Source organism: Lynx canadensis, chromosome A1 (genome assembly GCF_007474595.2).
Source record: "Lynx canadensis isolate LIC74 chromosome A1, mLynCan4.pri.v2, whole genome shotgun sequence".
NCBI classification, from domain to species: domain Eukaryota; kingdom Metazoa; phylum Chordata; class Mammalia; order Carnivora; family Felidae; genus Lynx; species Lynx canadensis.
Genome location: NC_044303.2, coordinates 187,155,057 through 187,182,744, shown reverse-complemented (window position 1 = coordinate 187,182,744; position 27,688 = coordinate 187,155,057). Strand labels below are relative to the sequence as shown.

The 27,688-nt window shown below is 37.8% G+C and overlaps 1 protein-coding gene across 2 annotated transcripts in view; it reads right to left on the bottom strand.

The window, feature by feature from the left end:
* GABRB2 (gamma-aminobutyric acid type A receptor subunit beta2) overlaps positions 1-19,231 on the bottom strand; it is a 238,274-nt gene extending 219,043 nt beyond the window's left edge. For both annotated transcript variants that reach the window (XM_030328030.1, XM_030328039.1), the window contains exons 1-4: positions 18,776-19,231; positions 17,487-17,719; positions 17,236-17,327; positions 16,173-16,240 (exon numbers count right to left, since the gene is read on the bottom strand). In XM_030328030.1, coding sequence (XP_030183890.1) covers positions 16,173-16,240; positions 17,236-17,327; positions 17,487-17,563 — 237 coding nt within the window. In that variant the 5' untranslated portion in view covers positions 17,564-17,719; positions 18,776-19,231. The remainder of the gene's footprint in view (positions 1-16,172; positions 16,241-17,235; positions 17,328-17,486; positions 17,720-18,775) is intronic.
* Positions 19,232-27,688: the final 8,457 nt, after the last annotated feature.

The window sequence follows — 27,688 nt, the reverse complement described above, 5'->3', positions numbered from 1 at the left end:
CAACATGAAAACTAAAAACTACTCAGTAAAGCAGATTGATAAGTCAGTGTATTTAAGATGGTCAAATCACTTATGAACTTAGACTATCATAATGGGAAAGCCTAACCTTTACAGTTTTCAATATTTGGTGATCAAGTATGATTCAAGGTCAATTAGGTTTAGTATTAAATCCAGACAAGTCTTCACTCTGAAAAAGGTTGTGGCTATATTCACACACTGTGTCAGTTAACATTGTTTTATTCTCTGGTTGTATCTGCCCTCAACATAAAACATGCCCTCTTCAACTGTCTGTAATTAAATCATCCATACATATATCAAGTAATAGATACCAGAGTTTAAATGTAGCATGTGATGATGATTTGGTTTACAGCAAAAAAAGGTTTCTTATTTTCACAAGGTTTGCGATATGCAAGATAAAAAGGGGATATATTAAAAGGAGACTTTAGCTTTAAATCTAAATTTTATGAACCTCATTGGGGTAAAGGAATGGAAGACTGCACCTTCAATGGTAATTCATGTTGGTTTTATGGGACCAAGTAAGTCAATCTTATGTTGGAGATTGAAATGGAAATAAAACAATTATTTTAAATGTTTAAGTTGGTTAGGAATAATAAACTGAAAAAGTGCACAATATCTATCTATCTATCTATCTATCTATCTATTCAAACAGGTTACTGATACCAAAGGTATTTCATGCATAAATTGCAATGGAAATGGTACTCGGAGTGGTAAAGATAAAAAACACCCTTCTCAGATGGTTATATGGCATTTGTTCTTTTGGCCAAGAATCAAAATAATAATTGGATATAAAAATCCTAATCGCCATAACCATACAAACTGTAAAGTATTTAAGAATTAATTTAACAAGAATTATGTAAAGCCTATGGGAATAAATTTAACAAGAAATGTGCAAGAGTTCCATGTAGAAAACTATAATTTTACTGACGGACACAGCAGACTATGTATAAATGGTGAGACATAGTATGGTTTTCAATACAAGGAGCCACTGCCGTTGAGAACTAAATTTTCTACCAAATTTCAAGCAATTACAACCAAAATGCTGGCACAGCATTTTTTTTAACTTGCCAAAATATAAAGATTGTATGAAAGTGTAACTATCTCATAATGGTTAAGTATAAATAAATAGAAACATAATGAGGGGAGATTTGCCTTGATATTTAAGGTTAAAATAATTAAAACCATATTATGCTTACACTATACACACACACACACACACACACACACACACACACATATGTAGAGAGGGAGAGAGAGAAAGATGGAGAGAGAGAATATTAATGAGGCAAATTACAGAGTAAAAACATAGACCTAAGGACAGATGAGATTTCCTATATGATAAAGACAAGATTTCAAATAATAGGGAAAGGATAGACTATTTCATAAATTTTACTGTGACAAATACCTATCCATTTATCTACCTATCTGTCAAATCTGACAATACATGATTGTTTTATATAGTTTCATTCATGATACTAAAAATCCACAAAATAATCATAATGTCTGTCAAAATAGGATTGATTTATAAAATCAATGAAATTCTATGCAACCCTTGGATATTATTGTAAAAAAATTTTAGATGTCATCAAAAGATTTTCACAAAATATTAAGAGCAAAAATCATAAAACATGATGTCTGATACCATCTGATAATATTTCACGTACCTCCCAAGAAGTCTGGAGGCTTACTGATCATTTTGCTAATAGTATTTATATCTGGGTGGTGATATTAATAGGCATCTTCACTTTTAATTATAGTTTACACTGTTACTGATTTTTCTATAATGGACAGAAATAAGTAAAAAACAATTCTAGATAAAAACAGAAAATATTTTTTAAATGGAAGAAAATTAAGAAAATCACAGAACAGATAAATTTACCCACTTAACAAAATAAATATGACAAAAATTTTTCATTTATTTCCCTTAATTTCCAAATACAGAAACGCTGAACAAGAATTTTGTACAAGGTTTTATCACCAGTGACAAATTCAGGACAAATCCAGAACTCCCAGTCCCTGCTTTTGATATGAATACTGACTTTTTCACAATAATTATAGAAATAATCTCTAGAAAAATTCAATAACATACTTTAAGCCCAAGGACTGCTACCTTTCAAAGAAACATAGAGCTTAATAATTATATGTGTGTGTGTATATTATTAGATATAAAATATACATACCCTAAATTTTATGTTTGATTTTAATCAACCCAATTGTATATTTGATAAAGTAGATAAAAAGAAATTAGAAACATTTTGCTTAAGCCACATATTGTTCTCAACCTTGAAGAACACAACTGTATTCAAACTGAAGTTTTTAGATTGACCTTGAAATACATCACAATTATTATTTCACACAAATGCTAATCATCAGCCTACTGAATATTTGAGATGCTCTGAGATAGGTACCACCTCATTAAAATAACAAGTAAGGTATCAAGGGGTGATATTTTCTTCATTCTGAAAGTCATAAAACTTAATCAAGATCTAATTTTGTTCTTAATTCTCAAGATTACCATATCCTTTGCAGAGCAGATTTTGTTTCAAGCATGAATTGGATTTATTCCTCAGTGATGAAAGAGGATTTATAATAGCCAGGAAAAAAGTAAATCATAATCTTCAATTTATCCACAAACTCTAATGATGCTGACATAGTGATAATTACTAATTTAACTGACCTCTCAATGAATTAGATTGCCTACTTCCTTATGTTCTATTTATTTTAGTTTTGTAGGCTTCCCAAAAGTCATCTGGGAATCTGGAATGTGGATTGTTAACAATCATCCTGGGAGATTATGATGGAGGCAGGTCCATTCAATTTTTTCAACTTCCTTTTTCTTTCACTTCAGAAAAACACAAAATAAATGGGATAGGGGACAAATCAGGCTCGAATTCCAGTTCTAGGTATACTGTAATTTTTCAAAACTGCTTTCATTGACTTTTTTAAATTAAAATATGTATTAATTATCAAATGCTTAAAAGTACAGAAAGAATCCACATGCATTTTGATATTGTTGATTCCATATCACGTAATTCAAAAAGACAGTCCCTGATTTTATATATATATATATATATATATAATATATATATATATATATATATATATATCTTTCATGGTAATCTTTGTTGCATACTTTACATATATAAATATTCATTTATACTAAACAGGACACAGTGACTATGTAGGAAAGGCCTTCTGCTATTTCTAACTATTGAAAACACATTACACACTCTTCAAGAACAGGAATACATATGTCTATCCCTCTTCGCCTCTCCCTCTCTGCATCTCTTTTTGTCCCTCTCCTCTTTAAAGCTCAAAGACACAGCAGCATTTGATTTAATCAAGTTTTGTTCCTGCCGTATTTGCACTAGGCACTAAAACAACAACAAAATGGGAAACCCAGAGCTCTAGGATTGTGGCTACTTTTTTAATGAGAACATAAACAATTAAGAGGTATTCTGTCCAAATCTGGGAATTTTAACACCAAGGCACACCTATAGCATTGCCACTTTGACGTATCCTAAGTAGAAAAAGTTCCATTAAACAACAAATTTCCACCTAAGTGGTGGGGATGATGATCAGAGTCAGTTTGGTAAATTAATGAAATAAAGATATTTTAAAATGTGGCTTTCAAAGATGGTTCATTAAATAGATAGACAGGGAGAGTTTCCTGGTCTGTTAGAAAATGTATAATTAAGATATGAACATGAAAGCTGATCTTTCTGAATAACCAGAGAATACATATATATTATAATATATAATTTATAATATGTATATATATTTCAGAAAATATTACTCTGTAGTGTTAAAAAGCAATTGGCAAAATGATTTTATTCAGATTTCTTATAGAACAGAACTTAGCCTCCAACAAGCAGTCTAAAATAAAGCACTGAAAAAAATCTGAAGGAAATGAGGAAACTATGTTTTTCATATGCTCTGTAATTTTACATATCTCTCACGTGTAAATTTGGCAAGTACTTAAAATATTATGACTTTTAGAATAACAAAGGTATTCTCTAATGAATTCAGTTAGAAAAATGGTTTGTCACACCGACAAGCTAGTATGATTCAAGTAAACACTTAAAAGCATTCTTCCAACACATAAGCCAGATGCAAATTTACGCAGCCTAGCAGATCAGCCCCACCAAAAGAAAGAGCTGGCTTAACAGTGCTTGAAAGAGGAAAGGTTTACACAACTGACTGATGGGAGAATGCTTCAAGAGGTCTGCAGTCTATTAACTCAAACACTCATTTGGAAAAAGAAATAGAAATACGTCTTTACAAAATAAGTCTTGGGGCGCCTGGGTGGCGCAGTCGGTTAAGCGTCCGACTTCAGCCAGGTCACGATCTCGCGGTCCGGGAGTTCGAGCCCCGCGTCGGGCTCTGGGCTGACCGCTCAGAGCCTGGGGCCTGCTTCTGATTCTGTGTCTCCCTCTCTCTCTGCCCCTCCCCCATTCATGCTCTGTCTCTCTCTGTCCCAAAAATAAATAAACGTTGAAAAAAAAAATTAAAAAACAAAATAAGTCTTTAAGTTTCTTTGTAGGTCAAAGAAAGCAAACAGAAAAAAATATTTAAATTTCATTTTTTGGATCACAGTATCTGCAACAATGGTAAGTATACAGAAAGGTGATTAGATTTTACAACCTAACAATGGGCACCTATTCACTTATATTTAAAGCTGTTGACAACTCTCCTTCTTATTTATGATTCCTTAAAATGGCCTATAAATCATTCTTTAAAGATTAATGTTAAAAATATTTCCTGAAACATCTACAGTTGATGAAATGTCAACAGCCTCACAAAACAGGACAATTTGTAAAGATGATCTTTGCATGATTATTTAAGAGCTACCTGTCTGATTATACAGTCCCTTGTAAAATCCATTTAAACGGTAGTCCTAAGAAGCAAGAAGATTCAATAATTACTTTAAAACAAATGCTCCCTTCTGGAAGGGAGGAACAGCACACTCTCTAAAATATTACTTGCTCTATGTTGATGCTTTAGAAATTGGAAGGTAGGAATAAATGGGACTGTTTCCACAGAAAAAAGTCACCTTTCAAATATCTATATTCCAAGCCATACTATCCAATATTTCCCCTTAGCAGGATAATAATGAAGAATAAAATGGCCATTAATGGATAATAATGAAGAATAAAATGGCCTTTAATTTCCATTATATTCACTGTATCGCTATTTTCATAGAAAATGCAAAACCCTAAACCAGTGTCAAGATGACCATGAGATGCAAATATAACTTTATAATATTTTATAAAATCCTCTTCTTTTAAGTTTATTATTTATTTCTTTTGAAAGATGGGGGGGGGGGCAGAGAAAGAGGGAGAAAGAGAATACCAAGCAGGCTCCGTGTTGTCAGCATAAAGCCCAATGTGGGAGTGGGCTTTCATTTCACACAACTGTGAGATCATGACTGGAGCCCAAATCAAGACTTGGATGCTCAACTAACTGAGCCACCCAGGTGCCCCTCAAATCCTCTTTAAATCTCTACTTTGAGTATGTTTGATAGTGAACATTATGTATTAGTTCATAGCTAGATAAATACACATTTATTAAGCAAGTCAAGTAGATTAATTCTCATGATGCAACCATCATTTCTATTTAAAATAAAAAATAAAATAGTTGAGTGAGAAGTGTCTTTTAAAAACCATTTAATTTAATAAACTATGTAAAAGTCTAGAGATAAACATTTTATAAAAATGTTTTTGATGCAATGGTCTTCTACCAATTAGGCACTGAATTATTGATCTTTAGAGGAGCAACCTCAAGATGTTTGTTTAATCACTGAGGCCTAAAGTTTAAGCACATACTTCAAGAATTATAATTAGGCAGCCATAAATAATTAATAGGGAGCTATTCAGTGCCATTGTCCCTATATGTAACGTGTAATGCTACTATTACTAACCACCAATTACATAGCTACCTTTCTAAACAAGGATAGCGAAATCATATTACCATGAAATGTATATTAAAATATAAGTATTTCTGATATTTTTCAGACATCTTAAAACTAAATAATCAATACAGCTATTATTAATTTTTTCATAGTATCAAACACTGTGCTAGGTGCTCATCCCTCCACCATTTTGCAACCATTGTTCAACCTTTGTTCTTTTTAAATATAGAACTGCGATCATTTTAATGATGTGTGTCAATAAAATTATTGTGGAAGTTCCAAAGGACATTTTATAAAAATAGAAATCAGATCTGGAAAATGTTTTTCAATGTTCTCATACTTCCTTTATGAAGTGTTTTCTGCCTTTAACTTTGTTCCTTGTGAAGATGCTTAAGGCTCTCTCACAGTGTCAGAGCACCCACCCAAGAAATCCCAAGGTCTCTTCTGCAGAGCCATCAAGATCCTATGCAATTAAGTCTCACTCTACATATTCATACCCTCCATATGCACCCTACCATTCTCATCCACTTACATTAGCTGTGAAATCTTAGAAATTATATAATCTATCCAGTTGTTAGTTTCTGCATTTCTAAAAGAAGATGATAATACTATTATCTAGGTCATTGGATTTCTGTGAGCATTAAGATAGCCATACACACCCTAAATTTATATTTTTGCAATATTACTATTGTTAATATGCAATGGTTTTCTTCATGCTGTCTATACCCTACTGCCCTTTCCCACAGGACTGTTCTAATTTTCCATCTATTCAAATTGCACTGATTCCATTTGTTCAGTTCAACTCTCTTGCCATGAAGTCTCTTTCTGCAAATCCCACCCACCCTTACTACTTAGATCTTTATATTGTTGTAAAAATCCATATTACAACTAGAGGCCAGTCAGTTGTTGTCAAATTCTTTTATTACTAATTATCCAGCTTCCAACTTCACTATAAAATTCATGTTCCTCTAACAGTGCCTTTCAGATCGTACCTGTGTCATTCACGTAGAAAACTTAACATGAAGACCCCTGAACGCCATCCTAGACTGAGGAGTCAGACTCTGAATATGGGCCTTAAAAATATGAATATTAACACTAGACTCAGAGATTGTACTGCACAGAAAAATTTGACAATCACTGTAAAACTTGATTCCCAATTTTTTATTTTGACTCTTTTACCTGAGAGACATACCAGTCTCCTCTCCCACCATCTGAAACACTCTTCTCTCCATCAACCCTCACCTCCCTCTTCAGGCAGTAAGATTAATCTTTCTTGACTCTAGGAAGTACCTTAGTCCCATTTCCCATCCTTCCACAATCCAGCTTAACTTAAGTTAAGCCCTCTCTTAACTGCTTAAGTTAGCCCTTGATAAACACTTCCTGGTAGCTTGATGTACTGAAGTCCTTCAACTACCCCTTCAACCAATTCTGCCAATCCATGTTTGGCAAGCATCTACTAATTGTCTGGCATCATGCTGGGCACTTTCCATGAATTTGTACACCTCAAAATCTCCGATCTTCCTCTATGGCTTACTTTTGTATCACTTTTCTAAGATACAGGTAGATTCACCTTTAAAACTTCATTAATTGTTGCTATTGTGTTAGGAGAGAAGTTATTTTAGCTTCAATTGCCAAACAATTACTTCTAAGTTAAGACCTCTTGGCAAGTAAGTGGGCAGTAGGGGCCAAATTATAGTGCAAGGAAAAAGACTTGGCAATAAAAATGCAGATAGAATGTTAACAAAATGAGCACCAGCAAGAGCCAATGAATGGGCTAAAGACATTCCTATATTTTTCCATATAAATGGGGGCAGGATAACATAAAACCATGTCTCTCCTTGCATATAAATATTATATATATGTATATACATATATATAATATATATACACACACACATGATATATAATGCAAATGAAATGCACATAAATCTTGTGTTTTAAAAACTCATAACCCCTGCTTCTTGTTCCTCTTTTAACTGTTCCTAAGTATTTTTGTCATCTGAAAAGTGTAAATTGATTTTGGAAAAACCGATTAATATCAGAATAGAAACAGTAAAGAGTGGCTGTGTAAATATGAGTCAACTTGATATATCATTTTTTAAAATTTCCATTTATACGCTACTTAAATCCAGTTCTCTATTTTGTATGTGATTTATATATTATTGTTAATGGTGCAAAAGTAAAAGTAAATATGGGAGTACCCGGTGGCTTAGTCAGTTAAGCGTCCAACTTCGGCTCAGGTCATCATCTCATGGTTCATGGGTTCGAGCCCTGCATCAGGCTCTATGCTGACAGCTCAGAGCCTGGAACCTGCTTTGTATTCTGTGCCTCCCTCTCTCTCTCTGCCTCTCCCCTGCTTGTGCTCTGTCTCTCTCAAAAATATAAACATTAAAAGAAAAATTTAAAAGATAAAGTAAATAAGTTTATTTTTAAATAATCAATAGCTATAATTATGACTAATAATCTATAAAATATATTTTAAAATGGTTTCTCAGAATGAATAAAAAATAAAATGTCAATATATTATATGTTCGTAAGATCGAGCAAAAATACCCACCAGTTTACACTGGTGGTAGTAGAGATGTGTATTTTTATAAAGAAAGCATAAATCTGTAAAAATATGCATGGTGTGTTAAGTGAAAATATAGACTATAAAATTATCTCTACAAAACAAGTGCAATGTGTAAAACATGAATAAACTAATAGACGAGAGCTAGAAGGTAATACAAATTAAAACACAGTTTTAATAAATAATAGGGATATGGGTAATTTTTGCTTTTGATATTTGTTGGTATTTTCAAATTGGTTTCGTCACAATGTACCACCAAACATAAATGAAAATGGTGACGAAGCAAAATCAATGAGAAAATCTCAGTGACAAATCTCTTTTCTCTAGTTGCTTAGAGACAAAACCACAACACCATTCTTTACACCAGTGGCTCTCAACTGGGGACAATCCCCTCACCCCACATGGCACATTTAGCAATTTCTGGAGACACTTTTGGTTTTCACAACAGCAGGAGTACTTCTGGCAGCCGAGTGGAGTAGAGGCAAGAAATGCCATGAAATTTCTTACAATGCACATGACCGCCCACTCACAACAAAAAAGTATCTGGTCCAAAGTGACAGCAAGGCTGAAGGTAAGAAACTTTGTTATAGAATGATCATAAAACAAATCGTGCCCTTCCCCAAAGTTAATATATACACCCTTCCCATATAGTTAGGAAAAACACTTTGATTTACATTCTTAAAAATTCCCACAACCACTTAATTACTTGGAGGAGCACACCAAAGCACACATGATGCACTAAAACATGAAACTTGAGATACTTCCTTAGCCTGCTGTCTCCTGCAGAGGAAGCCCATTATCACTCTTTATTTCATGCCCATAGTTAAGCAAGAGCATTGTTCAGGGTACCCACAAGGTAACAGCAAAAAAAATTGCCCTAAGAGTTAACCAGAAAAAAATAGACTTAAAACTGTCAATATCAACTGTCATAGATGTTTTAAAATAGGTCTTCTAGAGATGTAATCTTTATAATGAGTCTCATTTATACTACATGGGATGGAGGAAGGAAAGCTCTGGGAAGAAAAGGAAAAGAATTCAACCACCTTTAGGAGAATTATCTGCAGAGCAATTAACCAGAAATCAGAAAAATGTGTTCTCAATGAAAAAAAAAGTTCAATTGAAAATGAGGTATTTATGATAACAAAAAGGGGGGGAAAGGGGTGGTGTTTTCACACAGTGTCCACTCACAGCCCATAACCCCTGAGTTTATGATTCATAAACATGCAGCCAGTATTCCTGGCAATTATTGGCCTAATTGTTATCTGATAGATTCTTCTAGGGCAAAAGAAATTATTAGACAAGTTAACCAATAGCACCCATTCATAATGACAGAAATTACAACACATGAAATATTCTGGATCTTATGTAAATTTCCTTTATTGCATGGTTTAAATCATGCTCAACAGATGTAATTTAAAGTATGTGTTTCTCAAGGATGGGTATCATTTCTTATATTTAATATATACTGAATAAACTACCTACTTGGAATCACTAATAAAATTAAGATTTTTTTTTAAGGCGAAGAGAGTGAGAAGTATCATCTTATGATTAGTTTCTCTGATCTATCCACTCTTTCAAAAAATAGCAACTACAACAAAACAGGGTTCTCAAGGAATGAAAATGATTTTTTTTAATGAGTCTTTGCTACAACTTAAAACTGCAGCATGGTTAAGATCAAGCAATGTGAAGTCAGTCATTTGTTAGCTGTGTGACCTTGAACGAGTCACTTAACCTCTCTTGGCCTCAGGTTCCTCTTTTGTAAGTAGGTTGATGTAGCTACCTCACTGTTTTATAGGAGCATTGGATGAAATAATGCAAATCAACAGAATACTTACATGAGTTAAGAACTCAATAAGCACTAGCTTTATTCTATTCTATTTGTGTTACATGACGTGGAAAATGTTGGGTAATATACAAGAGAGGGAGAGGGGATAATGGTGCAAAGGAGTAGAAGAAAAAGGAGAGAACATGATAGCTTGCTAAAAGTTGGGAAGGAGAACTTCTAAGCATAATTCACTTAGGCTTAAGCCTGTCTGTAGTCGGAGAGTGTTCATATACACTTCACCATGCTTCACTGCTTCTTGGCTATCCTTCTGTGTGTCCCAGGTAACCTCACTTACTTACCCTTTCTCCACAGAGGCCAATTTTAACCTCCTCTATTCTCAATAGGAAATGTCTCCCATGTTGGAGAGAATATAGAGGTCTTCAATTAAGTGAGCCTTTAGCTTCCTGTCCCGCCGCCCCACCTATCTCCTGTGTTGTATCTGCAACCTGCTCCCTTCCAAAGGAAACTTCTCCAAATTATATATCACTCCTTTTAGTAACTGCTCTCTCCCCATTTTACTTCAGATCCAAACTTTCAAAAATATAGTTCCCAACTACCAAAGGTCCTCTATATTTACCAGTGAGCTCTTGTTACTACTACACTCGGTAGATGAATCTCACAACTTATTTCAATTGATCATTTTGGCATGTGACATAACTGATCACTTCCTTCTTTTTTAAACTCTCTTGTACCTCCACTACCAAACACTGTTATCTGCAGGTTCTCTTCCTAACTCTCTGATTGTTGCTTAGCTCCTTGTTACTCTTTGTGGACTCCTTTTCAGTGTTCCTCCACTTGTGCTCACCAGATCTCCAACTGTAGCTGTCTTTTCACTTTCCCTTTTTAATTGTGTCCATTCATAGTGTTATAAATATTACCTATACGATGACAATGTAGAAGCTCACCTCTCTAGTCATGACTTTTTTACGTAGCTCTAGACCTATATTTCCCAATCCCCACTGGGAGATTTCATGTGTGTTGAAAAGTCAACATATCCCAAACTGAGCTCACCATCTGCCCGTATACCTAATCCCTCACTCCCGCCTCCAACTTGGATGCCCCTTTTGCTTCTGAATATTAATAAATAGTACCATCAGAAATTTGGGATTCACCAGGTCCTTCTGCTTCTACCTCATAAATGTGCTGTTTTTCTTTCTTCTATTTTACATCCCTGCCTCAATTCGTCAATTCTTCCTGGATTTTTGCAGTGAGTTTTCATCTTATCCCCCAACTTAAGTCTTGCTTAACTCTTCATATTTCAGAAGCATCTTCTTGAAGTGTGAATCTGTTCATGCAATTCTCCTATTCACATCCTTTCATGGATCTCTACAGTCTTTGGAACAAAATTTAACACTTCAAGCTGCAAAAATGGTCTGTATAATTTGATCACCACCTGTGATCTCAATACAAGCTCTTATCACCTCCTTACTCCCACTCCAATTCCAGTCAAAGTTACTTGCAAATTCCTAACCCCATTTATTTTTCTGTGTCTTTTTCCTATGTGCCATTATTTCTACTTGGAACATCTATCCACAGTCCTTTAATTTCTAGTTAATTTCTTCACCTAGAAATTTCTATGTAATATCTTAGTATTCTGCATTCCCAATATGCCCTTTGTATTTCCTCTTTCAAAGCACTTATAATCCTGTATTGTGATTTTTTCTATATTAAACAACGAATGCCTTGAATTTGAGGACTATGATTCTATGCTCTGTTTCTCCACATATATGGTATTGTGTCTAGTGAATAATAACAAATTGCTGCTATGAAAACAAATAGTTCACCCAATATTTGTGGCATTCACCCAGAGTCTAACATCCAACCAGTCATTGTGTATAGAGCAAAACCACATGGAGTGATATATTATAACTCTGTCTACATGTAGTTTATAACATGATCAGGAAAACAGAATGAATATGTAACATACACAGCATTTTGAAATGGCAAATAACAAATGAATGGTGAAACCAAGAAGTGACAAAGGAATTCATGGGAAATAGAGACCACTAGGTACTCATTCAGCTGCTCAAAAAAGCTTTAAAGAAAAGATAAGACTATGCTAAGCATAAGTACAGTAAGAGTCTACAGAAGAATTAAGAATAGTGAGCACCTAGATATTAAGTCTCATGAGGTCAGGAGACAAATCAATTTTGTTCATTGCTCTGTCTCTGAGGCCTACAACATGGCTGGATCATAGTAGCTGCTAAATAAGCATTTGTGTTGAACTGAATTTTAAACTGTGCATCTGGTGATGCAAGAAAACATCTGTTTTAAAAAAAAGGCAGCAGTTTTCTTCATTTGCCATTCCATAAAAAGGTATTTGTGTGTGTTTACTAGAACTCTTTCCTCAAAAGTGAAATATTGCTTCACTCTTTGGTTGGCAAATGTGTTGTTTCAAGATGGAGAAGAATCTACTTTAAATGAAGAGAAAGCTATTTCAGTCCATAATTCTCAGAGCCAATTTTGGATCTTAAAATGCACTTTTCATCAAAGAACCTTAACAAAAAGATCCCTGCCAATGTAACCAAGACATCTAAAAATATTTCATTCTAGAGCCAAGCTTTCCACTCAGGAGCATTCTAATTGAAATCACATTCTTCCAAAGATCTAGCATTGGGCCAACAGTCACCTGAGTAAGCTACCAACCTCACCTTCACGAGTAAGAACTCACAACTGTATGACATTTAGGAATTCTGCACTTTCCTTACATTTATGCTAGATTTCCATGTTTTCCTGGAACTTTTTTGTACTCAACAGAGCTACTAAATAAACCAAACCAGAAATACATATAACTTTGAGTTGGAAGTCAAATTAATATGTCCCCTCTCAATTCACACATAAAAAAAAAAAGAAAAAAAACAAACTTGAGACCTAGTATATTACCTTTAGGGCAGCAGCTGGAGTGGACACAAATTCTCTTGAATGATAGCCTGTTATTCAGTCTTCTACATAAGCTATGTTCATGGAACATCAACACTTTCACATATATAGTTTTGTTAATTCTGGTAGTCACCTGAAATAGGTACAATGGGACTATTCCTCCTCTTTAACAGGTGAGGAAATTTAGCCCTGTCCATCTGTGAATTCCCTGAGGATGACTGAGCAGCAGAAGCAGAACTAGTATTCAAGACTCCTGATTTGGTTCAGATTTTTTGATCATTGTCATTTACCAAGAGTATCACATTGACATGTCTCTTTTCCTTCAGTACAAATGAGTCAGTAACAATCTAAATGGTCTGGAGCCTACCATCCTTCAAAGGAAGATTCGCCATAAAAAGAAAGTTACAATTACCAGAGGTTGCAGGTAATAAAAGATAATGAGGCAAAAACATGTATGTTAATCGCTTTTGAGGTTTCATTTAAATAATCAACCATTCTTTCAGAACTAAAAATAATCAAGACATATTAACACTTTTAGACCCCTATACTAGAGGTAATATGCCACAAGCATCTTTATTTTATTTACACACCAATGATGAAATTTCCCATCTGTTGCTTCAAATCAAATAAGCATACTTAAAAATAACATACATCACAAAATTTTTCTTTGAAGGATTAATTTAAGTCACTATAATGTTAGCTGAAATAAGTGTTAATTTTTCAACAAGTAAAAAATGTGTCTGGACAAGTCCACTGGTAGCAGTAGGCTAAGAAAGGAATCTGGCATGGAATTTTTAACATTTCGTTCTAATCATTAATGCTGCAGTACTGGCCTATTTACAACCTGACATTTGTTTTTGCACTTTCAACATCCCATGATTTTTCATCAACAGTAAATAGCTTTAAGAGATGTCACCCCGCCTTAGCTGGGTCTATATTTTGACTAGCAGGTCTTGGCATTGTGTCCAGCTCAGATACCTCTCCAAAATGCTGTATGCAGGTAAAAGGTGAACAAAATTTAAAACACACACACACACACACACCACATACACACACACAAACACACAGCACAGCACTACTCTAAACAGTTGGGGGATATAATATATCCAAGTTCATAGCTGACCTATCACAGGTGACCTATCATCTCATCATTGTTTGTTTAGAATCTATTTCCTAATTTTCCATAGAACACCATTTTTGTGATGCTCCAAAGAGGGTTGTAAAAAAATAAATAAATAAAAAAGGCAAAAGAAAGCAGCCTAATTTAACCACATGCAGGACGCACAGAACCACATCTGATTTCTGTCATCACTTTGTGTCTAGCAACACAATTTAGATTCAAGTATATTCGGGACTTAGGAAGTACCCATATTAGGACCTTTTTAAATTTTTCTAGTAAAACTCAAAATTTAAACTAATGAAAGACCTCTAGAATTCCACAAAAGCGAATATTTGTGCATCTGAGAAATTAGTTTCCCAAGGAAAATGTATTCTCTAGACACACAGGGAATTTTCATAATATGTGGGAAATCTGTGGTTCTGAATCACCCAATATTGTCTCAGTCTGTGTTTATATCCTATATGAAAAAAGCCTTCCCAATAATTAGAATATAAGAAGATACATGGCATTAAAACTTTGTGGAAACTTTATAGAAAGAGTTGAATATTCCCTGGAGTAGTTATGTTTTATAATGTCATAATGCTAATGACTATCACCTGTCTTTGGACAATGTATAGGGATGAGGTTAGTTATTTGAGTTTTCTCTCTATTTAAACTCTGAGAATATGAAAATCTGCATAATGTTAAGAACATATCAACTACTTTTGCTGTCTTGAGTTAATTAGTAAATGTCCTAACTTTCAAGTCCTGATGGCTGGCTGAGAAGTCTTTTACATAAAACTTTACACACTACACCCTTTTCTTTATTAGTGCATTTCATTTCTAGGAAGAACCATGCCACAACAGTCTTCTGAAATGTGCGGTGTGCTTTCAGTATTGAAAGTAACATTACCATCTTACAGTCAAATGTGGCCTTTCTAGACAGACTTTTCCAAGGGAGAAAACTTTAACAACACAGAGTAGAAAAGTTACTGGAGAAAGAAGCAGCCCAAGTATTCTGGGGTATCTAGGACACTTGTCATGGTTTTGTCTGTCTGCAGTGCCCCCACATGGGCAGCAGGGGGCGCTCCTGCATGAAACAAACCCCCCACAAGTGTCCCTGGTCAGGAAGAGAGAGGCTTTTTCTCAGTATTTGCCCCAATTCCAAGGAGGCAGCCACTAAGGAGTGCTGCTGTCCATAAACTGTACAAGCTTAGGACACGCAGTGTACAACACTGCAAAAGTGACTAGATAGGGCACATGGGTCTTAGCCTACCTTCAGAACACAGGGTGGACAATTTTTTAATTTATTTTTGTGGGGAAGAGACATTAAAAGAGCAGGTGAACAATTGTGGGGGGAGGTGACAGCCATCAGCTTGTAAAAAGGCCATATCTGAAAGCAACAAGTGGACATCTGTATCCCAGGGTCATTTATTTAGTCTATTAGCGACAGTTTAGTTTGTAAGATTATATTCCTTGTGAAATAGCCTCAAAACCGTTCCCTCTTTTCCTGACCCCACTCCAAACTCAGAAATCACTTGATGAACCTGGTTCCTCAATAAACCTTAGGAAATGTAGCTTCTGCAAGGGATCTTGTGCATGTGGTTGTGTTTTGCACATGAATTATGATGCATTTTACTTGCTCTGTACCAATTCTCAAGTATCCGAACCAGGTTGGAAAAATCATTAGGGACCAAAAGCAAGGGCTCTGAAACCTCAAACACAGTGGGTTCCAAAGCAAAATTCCCAGCCCTCATCCCCATTTCATATGCTTACTCATGCTTATGCCACCCCCACTGACTGACCCCTTCCTACTTCCTGTCCCCAAATGAAGGTCTGCAAAGGTACAACTATAAACCTCAGTACTCACCATATTGACTTCGGAAACCATATCGATGCTAGCAATGTCAATGTTCATTCCCACGGCCACAGGGGGACCTGCGAACCAAGATGGCCAGCCACGTGATTTCTCAGAACTTCATTCATTCTCAGCAAGAGTAGTCCCTGGGCTTGGGGTATTCTGCCCCAGATCCCTCCCCCCGCTGTTCACCCTCATTGCTCCTTTTTAAAAAGAGTGCCAGGCACTCCTCTAGGAAACGCTCTATGGAACATGCACACACGTGCCTTTGTGGAAGAGATTCCAATTCTGTCTACATATGTAGCTGTCTCAGTGTGAGAATACACACAACTCACAGAAGCACAGGAATCAGTCTAGCCCGAGGGAATTTTATATATTGCACTAAAACCCCCTCCTCCTCATTCTTTCCCACTGTCCTTCAGTGAGCAGGTTTAACTCTTTGAGCTTCATAAGAGTCTAAAGCAAATTAAATGGGCATAACAGTGTATCTAAGGCTGCAGCAAGGGGTCCTTCGCCCTTCTCCCACCTACCTCCCCACCTACCTTCTGGCGCTCCCGAACCCCCCCCTCCCTCCCACCGCCCTAAGCAGTGGGGCTTCCAGGACTGGAGAATACCCAGACACCAGCCACTTTAAACCATGCCAGAACTCTTCCAAAGTAGGCGGGCACAGGGGATTAATGCCACTTTTCAACCAATTGCCTGAACATTTTATTCTCAAAAATGTTCACGATGGCCTCCAGTAAGCCAGGTTCTCTGGGTACACCATTAACTAAACTTAAGAGGCTCGTATCTCAATGAAGCAAAGGCGGTGAAGCAAAGGATTTTAGCAGTGAAGGTGAAGAACAGCAGTCACCTATAAACTCTAAGAGGGTCTCACTGAAAGACCATCTAAGTGCTGGATACTGACAAATAGGCTTAAGTTTGGATCACTTTCTCAATATGGTAACACAGAGACACATCCGATATACCACATGCAGCCAACAATAGGGAGAGGGAAGGCACAGCGCACACAAAGCTCAAAAGACAGCTTAGGCTATAACTAGGCTGTTTCTTATTTCCAAGGCAACCCCATTACCTCCAAAATCTGGTCTCAGACGAATGTCATAGCCTTTCAGGAGTCTATCCACTGTCTCTTTAACCAGCGACATATTACTAGGGTCATTGACACTAAAAAAAAAAAAGAAAAGACAATAAACAGGCATCAATAAGGCAGCAGGAACAGCGTCTTCAGCATCTATCCGATCCTCACTACAGATCCCTGCTCACAGAGGTATGCAGACAGAGCCCTTCAAAGTGAATGAAAAAGAGAATGCTGGGCACACTTACCTCTGCGCACAGACAGCGGCGATTATTAAGGGGAATGACCAAATCCCAAAGTAGCCCTTTTTCCGGACTCTCCACATCCCTTTAGTTTTTGATGGGATTGAGGGTTTCACTGAAGAGAGGAGATCCAACTTAGTCTGCCCAGTGCAGTAATTCTAATGTGAGGCGCATGCGCACGGTGTACCAAAACATCAAAGGGGCAGCGGCGGCTGCCTGGGACCGAGCAGATTTTCTTGCTAAGGAAAAAAAAAAAAAAAAAAAAAAAAAAAATTAAAGGGAGAAAGAAAAAACATATATGTGTACAACATATACATATTGAATATCACCCCACTGGAGGGCCCAGAGTAAAATCTTTGTTTTCCTTCCGTTAAGACAAAAAACTAGAGCCTCGGGTAAGTTTTGGTAGTTGCGGGAGGCAGTTTTGCACCTCACGGGTTGTGGGTTTTTGGGGCGTGTATGTATGTTTCCTCTTAAATATGCAAAACCAGATTAGGAATTTAAAAGACAGCAGGTGTGGAGTGCTAGTGGAAGACGGGTGCCTGGGAGCCCATTTCTGGTCTCAACAAGCCTATGAGGCGAGGAGTTTGAACTTTATTTCCCGGAGAATAGCATCCCCTGCGTGGGGCGAGACGTGTGCTGGAGGTGGGGGTTGTGCGGCGGGGGTTGGGGGGAGGGACGGTGGGTGCAGTAGTCGAAGGGGGAGGAGGAAAGAAACCAATGGGAGAAGTGCTGAGCAATCCATTGGATTTGGGGCGGGGGGGGGGGGTAGAGAATAAGAAATGGAAAAATAAAAAGAAAGAAAAAGAAAAGAATAAAATGGTGCCTGGTCTCTTCTAGGAGTCAAGGAGCAAGCTTTTCTTCACTACTCACGAGCGATTTCTTTCTCCTTCTCCTCACCCTTTACCCCCTATTCCCAGAGAAGAAAACGTCGGGTCCCGGTTTCTTGCCGTGTGACGTGCCTGACCCGCTAGTCCGGATTATTTATAGAAGGGGGGGGGGCGAGGGGAGCAGAAAGGCAACGTTCCTCTCCAGGTTTCGGTCTGATTCTGCATTGGGAAATTATTAGTGGGGAGGGTGGGTTTGGATCAGGGGTGCTGGGACACGGGGCGTGGGGAACGCGCGTGGCTAGCACCGGAGCCTGGGTGCAGGGTGCGAGGGGGCTGGGGCGGGGACACGGTGCAGGAAGGGCGGGTGGCCCTGGGGCGGACCCCCACCCGACGCCCCCTCGGAGCACGCGCACAGGCGCGCGCACGTGAAGGCACTCTCCCCACCCGCCCCCCGCCCCTCCTTACCTCGCCTGCTAGCGCTCGCCGCCCATCCCGCCGCGTGCTGAGCTGGAGCCTCCGGCCTCTCTGCCCTAGGCGGAGAGCCGGGCGTGGGCGGCCTGGGACACCTGGCTATTCCGGGGATGTGTGTGCCTCGGGACGGGAAAGCCAGAGCAGTCCCTAGAAGGCAGCAAAATGAGGATGGGGCCCAGGAGCGCCAGGGGGCCCGGTGTTCTCCCCCGGTCTCCGCGCCACCCCTCGTCCTCGCTTCCCTTCCCAGGGCGGGGGACACTCTCACACCCTGAGGTTGTCTCTTCCCTCCCGCCCGAGGCTTTGCCGGACTCCCCACGGCTGCCGAGTCCCAGAGGAGGCAGCGAGCGAGCTCTGTGGTCGGAGAGGGAGGGAGATACTCAATTCAGGGCAGAAATGTTTCCTCAGCTCGCGGGAGAGAGACGTGCCGCGGGCGCCGCGGGCTGCCACTAGGCTGGGATCTGGGCCGCGTTAAGGAGCCCGAACCCAAGGCTGGGACGAATGCCTCCCCGCTACTCCCGAGTTATCTTGGAACAGGGGAGGGGGGGGGAGGGGAGGGAGGGCAGGTGCTCCCGGCGGCCCCCCCCTACTCCTCGGTGCAGAACTGGAAAAGCGAGAGCGCAAACCTACATCCTTGGACCCAGAGCAGTTTTCGCTTCTCACTCTTGAGGGCTGACCGTTGCTGTCTATTAACTGAGCGCTTACTACTTGCCTGGAGTGCTTTGTTAATACAACAATCCTAGGATTTAGCCCTCACCTCAGTTTCCCCATATCGATTTAGAAACTGGCACACTGAAGCAAGCAACTCGCCCAAGGTCACCTAGGAGGCGAGAGGTGGAAACAGAATTGGACTCCAAAGCCAGCGTCCCTAACCACTAGACTAGACAGGCTTGGTTCCCACGTCCGAGACCTTGCCGGCTGCCGGCTCTCGGCCGCGGCGCAGTTCCCCCGGCCCGAGGAGCCCTCGGCCGCTGCGGGAGTGGGAGGCGCGCGCTTGCGGGCCAAGTCGGAGAGGAGGAGGGGCGCTCGCCGCCCGCAGCCGAGGCAGGGGCTGGCGGCGCTCGGCCGGCTCTCGGTCCCCGCAGCACCCGGGCCTCCCCGCGGTCCGGGTCCGAGCCTTGCTCCTGACCCATTTACCTCCGGACAACCTCCTCCCCCGCCTAGGTCAGAGGGTCATCCTGGGGAGGCTTGGGGGGGAGGGTGGAGGCGGGAGGGCTTTGAGGCGGGAATCCGAAAGCGCCCCTGGAGGAAACGCGAGCGGGAAGGAAGAGCTGTGTGCCTTCACCGAGTAAGGGAGTTTCTGAATTAGGGACAGGTGAAAATCAGCGCCGTAAACGAGAAAGGTGAAATCTGTAATTCTTCCATCATTAATTACTCAGGTTGCGAGTTACAGGAAAAAATATAGACCCATGATAGAGCAAAATTGCCAATTTTCCTCCATTTCTTTTTACATTCTCTACAATGGGAATCTTTTACACAAGCGAACGTCCTGAAGGAAGAACAAAGTTTAGATTACTAGCATTACGTCCAGCGGATTCCTAAAGCAGTTTGAACCCCAAGTAACTAACTGGTGAAACCCTAGCAATCTTGTCTTTTCCTTCCGACTTTTATTTATCCTTGTTGCACTTTCTGCACTGCCAGCCTCTCCCGCTTACGCTCTCTTCAGTTTGGGTTAGGAAAGAAAAATCAGTAAAAAGAACAGTACCACAAATACTGTCATTCAGCAGTAATAATAACAGCCCAGTGAAGAGTTAAACAAGTACTTATTGAAGGCTTACCTTATACAGAAAATTAAGGGAGAGGGGCAAAGAGTTAAAATAACTTGTGTCTCAGCATGTAAAACAATAGCACAGTGCAAACTGAGAGTTTCAAAGGAACTGGAGGCAGAACTTTGGGTTTAAATCCCAGTTTGAATACTCCGTATCTTTGTGACTTGGACAGGTCAGTTAGCCTCTCTAAGCCATGGTTTACTCCTGTGTAAAACTGAGAATGATAATTGCACCTTCTCCATTTGATTTTACAATGACATAAATATATGTGGAGTATTGGCATGAAATTAACAAATATTAACAATTTTTAATAATAAAGCATATGAGACAGGAAAACAACAAGGTTTAATAGCATTAATCTATATAGTCTGAGAGGACATAAATTTAATGCAATTATCATAGACTGGCTTGAGAAGAGAGAAACAGACATTTCAAGGGAATTAAGGTTAAAAGGCAATGTATGAAACCAATCAAAAGTAGAAAAATATTTTCTCTATTGTAATCCAGGGATCTATTACCAATAGATGTTACAACTAACAAAGAGATATTTCCACTAGCTATAAAACTGAGATCAACTTATACCTGAAATGGCCCGTTTAATTGTACAGCAGACTTCTAGGACTTCTCTAGGACTTCTCTCCGGAAGACTGATATCGCTACCTAGGAATGTGAAAATTGGAACAATAATGTGCAAGGGAGGGCACTACTGGAATCTGAAGATGTATCAGTTGCTGGAGAGCATCCTCTGTGATCCAGATACACAATGAGAAGGCAAAATTGTAAGTACTATTTAGAGATCATGACTCAAAATCATCTCTGTGCATGAAGCATATAAATGCCAGATAAAAGCAATCATCAATCATCTGCCCTAATCTTTACTAAAATAGTCATTCATTTATTCAGTAATATGTACTGGGCACCTACTCTATGTCAAACATTATTTGACAAGCACTGGGGATGACATGTGGTAAAGGCAGACATGGTCCTTATCCTCTTGGAGTTCACACTCCACACGGGTAGAGCCATTATAGAAGTAATAACTGGTGTAGCATGATGTGTAAAGTGGGAAAGACAGGATATTATGGAATCTATAATTGCTGCAAATAAACCAGTTTATTGAATAAAACTTGCTGGATAAATTCATGCTTCAATTGAGATTTGAAAGATGGGTAGCCTAATGAAGAGTTGGGGCAAGAATGTTCCAGGAAGAAGAAATAGTATGTGCAAATATCTTGGGCCAAGAGAGGATAGCATAGATGAAGAATGAAGGAAGAACCCTGAGACTAAAGGAGAAGGGTAAGAGTGGTCCCAAGAGTGATGCAGTTAGAGATCTGGGCAGTAGCAATTTGGGACCATTGATCTGTTGAGGTAGGGGAATGACAGAGTAGTTTTAGTGACACTGGAGGAAGATGGTAGTAGCTGTAGTGAGATCTGTTTTTGCAGGAATCCAGAGGAGAATTGATGTTCACCTGAATTAGGATAGTGACAGTAAATATGTAGAGAAGTGGCCCAAGTTATGTGATAGAACTGACTACACTTTGTGACAGATGGAATATGGGGAATGAGAGAGGTATCCAAAGATGACTCACACATTTCTGGTTTGAGTAGTTCAGTAGTGGTGCTGGAAAAAGTTGCTGGAGATAATACACTCAGTTTGGGTCACAGTTTAAGTTTAAGGTACCTGCTAGACATCCAAGGCACACTGGATGTTTTGATATATGCACCTGAAGCTCAGAAGTGAGGGTTGAGGTGGGACCAATAGAAAATTTCCATGTTTCATCCTAACACCTTTGTTGCCCTTTCCTGCTTTGTATTTTCTTTAGAAATATACTACCGTTATATTTTACACATTTTATTTCATCTTACTGCATGGAATAAAAGTTAAAAAGAAATCACAGAGATTTTTATCTGATTTACTCACTGCTGTATTCCAGTACTAGTGCCTATAGTAGACACTTAATACATATGTTTTAATGAATGAGTATATTTGAAGATGCTGAGGGTGTAAATAACTTAAATCATAAGAGCACATAAGACTTTTCTCAGGAGGATGAGCAGAATGAGGATACTAGAGGATCTAGAAGGAATCTTCTGGTAAAAGACAGTTACAGCCATCAAAAGACTCAAATTAGGACTGGCCTAAAAGGTAAGAGGAAGATACTGTGGTGATAAAAGCCAAGGAAAGAGAATATTCTGATAAAGGACTGTTCAGCTGTATTAAATTCTTAAAATGTATGTTAATTTTGGAGTAGACATTATGTGCATATGGTATAAAATACAGAAGGTAATGCACTCTGTCCCTCTGCCACCCTGATTCCTTCCCTGGAAACTAACACAACTCCGTGGGGAGGGGGTAATGTGGAATTCTGTATCATAGCCTTTTATCTGATGAAGAACAAGTATGGAATATGCCCACGGTGCCAGGTCAGTTTCACTGACCTGCTGCTGGTGGTGAATCATCAGCAGTGATGATTTTGGGGAAGGTTTCATGGAACATGGGTTACCTATTTTGCCAAATCATTTAAATACTTTTTAAATGATTACTTTTCAAAAAAAGTATTTAAAAATGTACTATTACTTTTTAAATGAATAATGGATCTTTTAGCTTTAAATATTGATTGGGGTATAAATAATATTTAGAAATTTCAGTAATACTAAAGACTAGGGAGAACATCAGAAACACTATGTAGGAAGAAAATATACATTTATTACTTTCAGTACATACAATAATATAAACTTACCAATTACTAATAAAGTGTGTCAAGTATATGGCTTCCTGGAACCTAGTGTAATATACAAATAAGAATCATTTTTAAACAATATTTACATATATCTTATGCATTAATGCACCTTTATTTATTTGTATATGCTAAAGGATCCTAGAGTAGTTTAACTGTTATAAAATTTTTTTTCTCTTATGCTAATTAAAAATACCCTTTATTTATATGTCTGGCAAACCTTGCTTTCACAGACACTGGAAAATAAAAATTATCTCTAAATTATAAATTGCAAGTATGGGCTTATGTCTTAATGATGTTTTATCACATAGAATTAGAAATGTGAATTCTATGTTCACTGAGTCCTGAGTGTTTCTCCTTCAACAGTTTAAGACTAACATTAAGTCTGAGTTTCTGTAAAATTCTTGGCCATAGTAAGCCTGATGACATAAAAACCAATTTAAACTATTTAACTGAAAATTAACATGTAATATAGTATAGCAATATTAATGTGTCACATAGTGTTTCAAATTCTCTGCATATAATAATATTTAATCCTTAATATGCCTATGAAAGGTTATTATTACAATATTTCATATATGAAGAAATATAAGCAAAAATTAAGTGACTATAAGATTATACAGTTTATAAAAAATACTGAAGGACTCAGGCCTTTCCTGATAACTATCAACTTTATAAATAAAACTTCCATAAATTTGTCTACTTTACAGTCAGTTCTCAGCATGTCTCATCTAGTGAGTTTTATAACAAAATAAAATCTTAGCCCAAAGGATCTCTGCATCTAACAGAGATTTGATAACAATCAGATGACCAACAGGAAATTTTCAGGGCTTGAATTACCAGATTTTTTGAAGGTCCTTTTACCTTGCAGCACCACCTCAAATTAATCGATCTTGAAGAGTACAGAAAAGTGTACCTTAAAGTACAAAATGAAATTACTGATGCTCCAAATGGAGGTAAATTGTTAAATGAGGAAATTGCCTAACTTCTGACACCATGGGGATACTAATTGTATTCAGTCTCAGTAGTAACAAAACACCACATCCCTTATCTTTTTACCAACCACTTCTCCAAACCTGAAGGAGGAGGAGAGGTGTGCCTCATCAATACAAGTGAAGGAACAAAACTGATGTACGAGCAGTGACATTGCAGATTCTAAGGAGTAACTTTTGAAAATTTCCGTCAGGTTTGTTGGTTACTTAGGGATGAGCTTTGAGGGATGGCCAAAGATAGGTAATCCACTATGACCAATGGAGTTTTCCAGGATGTGGGTCACACCACGCTGAGGCCCTTTCCTGATGCTCCTCTCCCAGGACTATTATCCACTAGCTGCCTGAATTAGAGAACCTAGGTTTACAAGCCTTTAGAGGGCCTATAAAAATGCTGTAATCTTGAAAAAAAATGTACATATTAGCTCCAAATTAGAAAAGCAAACTAAATGCTGAAATTAATGTTTAATTAAATGTCTATAAAACATAATATTATGTCTATAATTTTAAACTTAAATTTCACATGGGAAATACATTTTTTAAAAATTTTTTTTTTCAACGTTTATTTATCTTTGGGACAGAGAGAGACAGAGCATGAACGGGAGGGGCAGAGAGAGAGGGAGACCAGAATCGGAAACAGGCTCCAGGCTCTGAGCCATCAGCCCAGAGCCTGACGCGGGGCTCGAACCCACGGACTGCGAGATCGTGACCTGGCTGAAGTCGGATGCTTAACCGACTGCGCCACCCAGGCGCCCCGAAAATACATTTTTAATATGTTTTATTTTATATGTCATGGGGCCTCCACGAGTTAGAGGACTCGGGCATATGAAGGTTGTGAAAATCTCCAGCTGTCATCAGCTTCAAGGAAAGTTAGTCCTTTCCCTACTTCAATCTAAACCAATTGTAGAGTCTTGCTTTTTGTTTTGCTTTGTTTTTTTCTTTAAATTACCTTCAGAAACATCTCCATTTGCTAATTCTACAAGGGACTTGTATTCTTATTTTATTATTCTCTATGCTCACTACATTCACCTAACTTGTATGAGACACTCATTAATTGATAAATTGTAATTCCAATTATTCATGACTAATACATATTGAGTGCTTGATTACTAGCTTGTTTATTCTGTGATGAACATCAACAATTACTCATTTAACTCTGTGAAGTATTATTCAGTGCTCTTGGGATTGAAAGGGACAGAAACCAAATTCAAACTAGCTAAAAAATGAATACTAGGTCATGTTAAGGGTGTTCAACTCTGAGTGCAGGTAAATTGAGAAGACTCAAAGTTCTGTTTTATGAAGTTTGGCTTCCAAAGATAACCATAAACTGGCTTCGTTTAGCAACACTGAGAAGATTAGCAATTTAGTTACACCACCCAATTCTGGGGGCTTGGATCCCACTCCTATCATCAATCAGTCACTTGCCCTGGATCCTGAAGCTGGGATAAACCATATTCAAACAATATGGACTGTGAATGGTTGAGGAATAATGACCCAAAGTAAGACTATTAATGTTCTGTTACCAGAAAGAGAGGAAATGGATGCTGAACAGATAAAGTCACAGATATCTACTAGAGGTGGAATAGGTATTATTACTAACCATATGCTTTAGATACAGAAATTATGACATGGGGACTTGAATGTTGCTAGAAGAAGAATCCAAATTCACCATATCTGTCTTGCATGAATGTCCCTGCAACTGGCCAGGAAGGATGAATGAATGAATATATCAATCTAGGACATCTGGTCTCTCAGATTCATGTCAAGGGTGGATGATTGCTACATTACATTTTAGCAGCTCACATAATCATATGTGAAACAATCACCCTGAAAACTGTTTTTAAAAAGTCATGGTATAACTGAGTAAACATAAGTAAATACATGTAGGAAATGATATTAATAAAATTATGAATGAGAATAACCAGGGATAAAAGGTCCTCATAAATTAATATTTGAGTAACTAAGACCTATTAGTAAAAACATTATAATATTAATGTCAAATAATTGTATTAGCTCTACTTACACATAGTAAAACCTTATCAATATATATTGAATGAATGAATTCCACAGCAACATTTTTGCTAAGTATTTAAATAGAATAGTAGCATATTAATACTCATAGAATAGCCTCTTAATTAGTGTTAATATGTGATTTTTCTTAATAATAAAAATATACTTTTGTTTGGTATTTAACCATGACACATAAGTCATTGTTGATACCAAATGACCTTTCCTGATACTGGTGTTCTCACCTGTCTACACCTCATTAATTTTCACAAAATACTATGAGGTAAGTTCTAATATTATTTGTCTTTCACAATATTATGAAAGTGTCAAGATTTTGTGATTGAGAAAGCTTCTCCGCAGAAAAGGAGGAGGAGAAGTAGTCAGTCTGTAAGAGTGAAGATTTTCTTTAATTGGAAACCTTAAGAGTAGGTGATAACAACCAATGTTTCCTTTCATGTTTTAACATAATTCTCCCATATTAGAAACTGCATGAAGACACATTTTGTTCCTACTTCCTGAGAAAATGAATTTGCTTTCAGGTTCAAATAAATTATTAACAACCATAAAGGAAGTGTCCTACTGAGGGATGTGGTATGTGGTAGCCTAGAGCACAGCCATTGCATTATAAAATAAAGACAGTGCCTTTCAGGATAGAAAGCCCAACAGCCAATATCTATCAGTGTTATTTTTATGAGTGTAATGTCTTTTTTAAAAAAAATCCCAGTTTTCTTGAGATATAATTGACATAGGGCTGTATGGGTTTGATGTGTATAGCTTAGTGATGTGACTTACATATATTATGAAATGATTACCACAATAAGTGTAGTGATACCCATTATCTCATATAGATACAAAAAAGGGAAAAAAGTTTGTTCTTGTGATAACTCTTAGCATTTACTTTCTTAACAACTTTCAAATATGCCATTCAGCTGTGTTAACTATAGTCATCATGTTGTAGATTACATCTCTAGTACTTCTTTATCTTACAACTAGATGTTTGTACTTTTTGACCACCTTCCTCAAATTATCCCTCCCCTCCCCTCCACCTCTGGTAACCACAACTCTGGTCTTTTTTCTACAAGTCTGTTTATTTGTTTATTTGTTTTTTAGATTTCACATGTAAGTGAGATCTTACAGTATATGTCTTTGTCTAACTTATTTCACTTAGCATTGAACTCCCTCAATTTCCATCATGTTGTCACAAAAGGCAGCATTTCCTTGGTTTTTATTCCATCGTGTATGTGTTCTTCAACTTCTTTATCAATTCATCCATCAGTGGACACTTAGGTTGTTTCCATGTCTTGGCTCTTGTAAATAATACTGCTATGGATGAATGTCAGGGTGCAGATATCTCTTCAACATAGTAATTTATTTCTTTTGAATATATTCCCAGAAGTAGAATTGTTG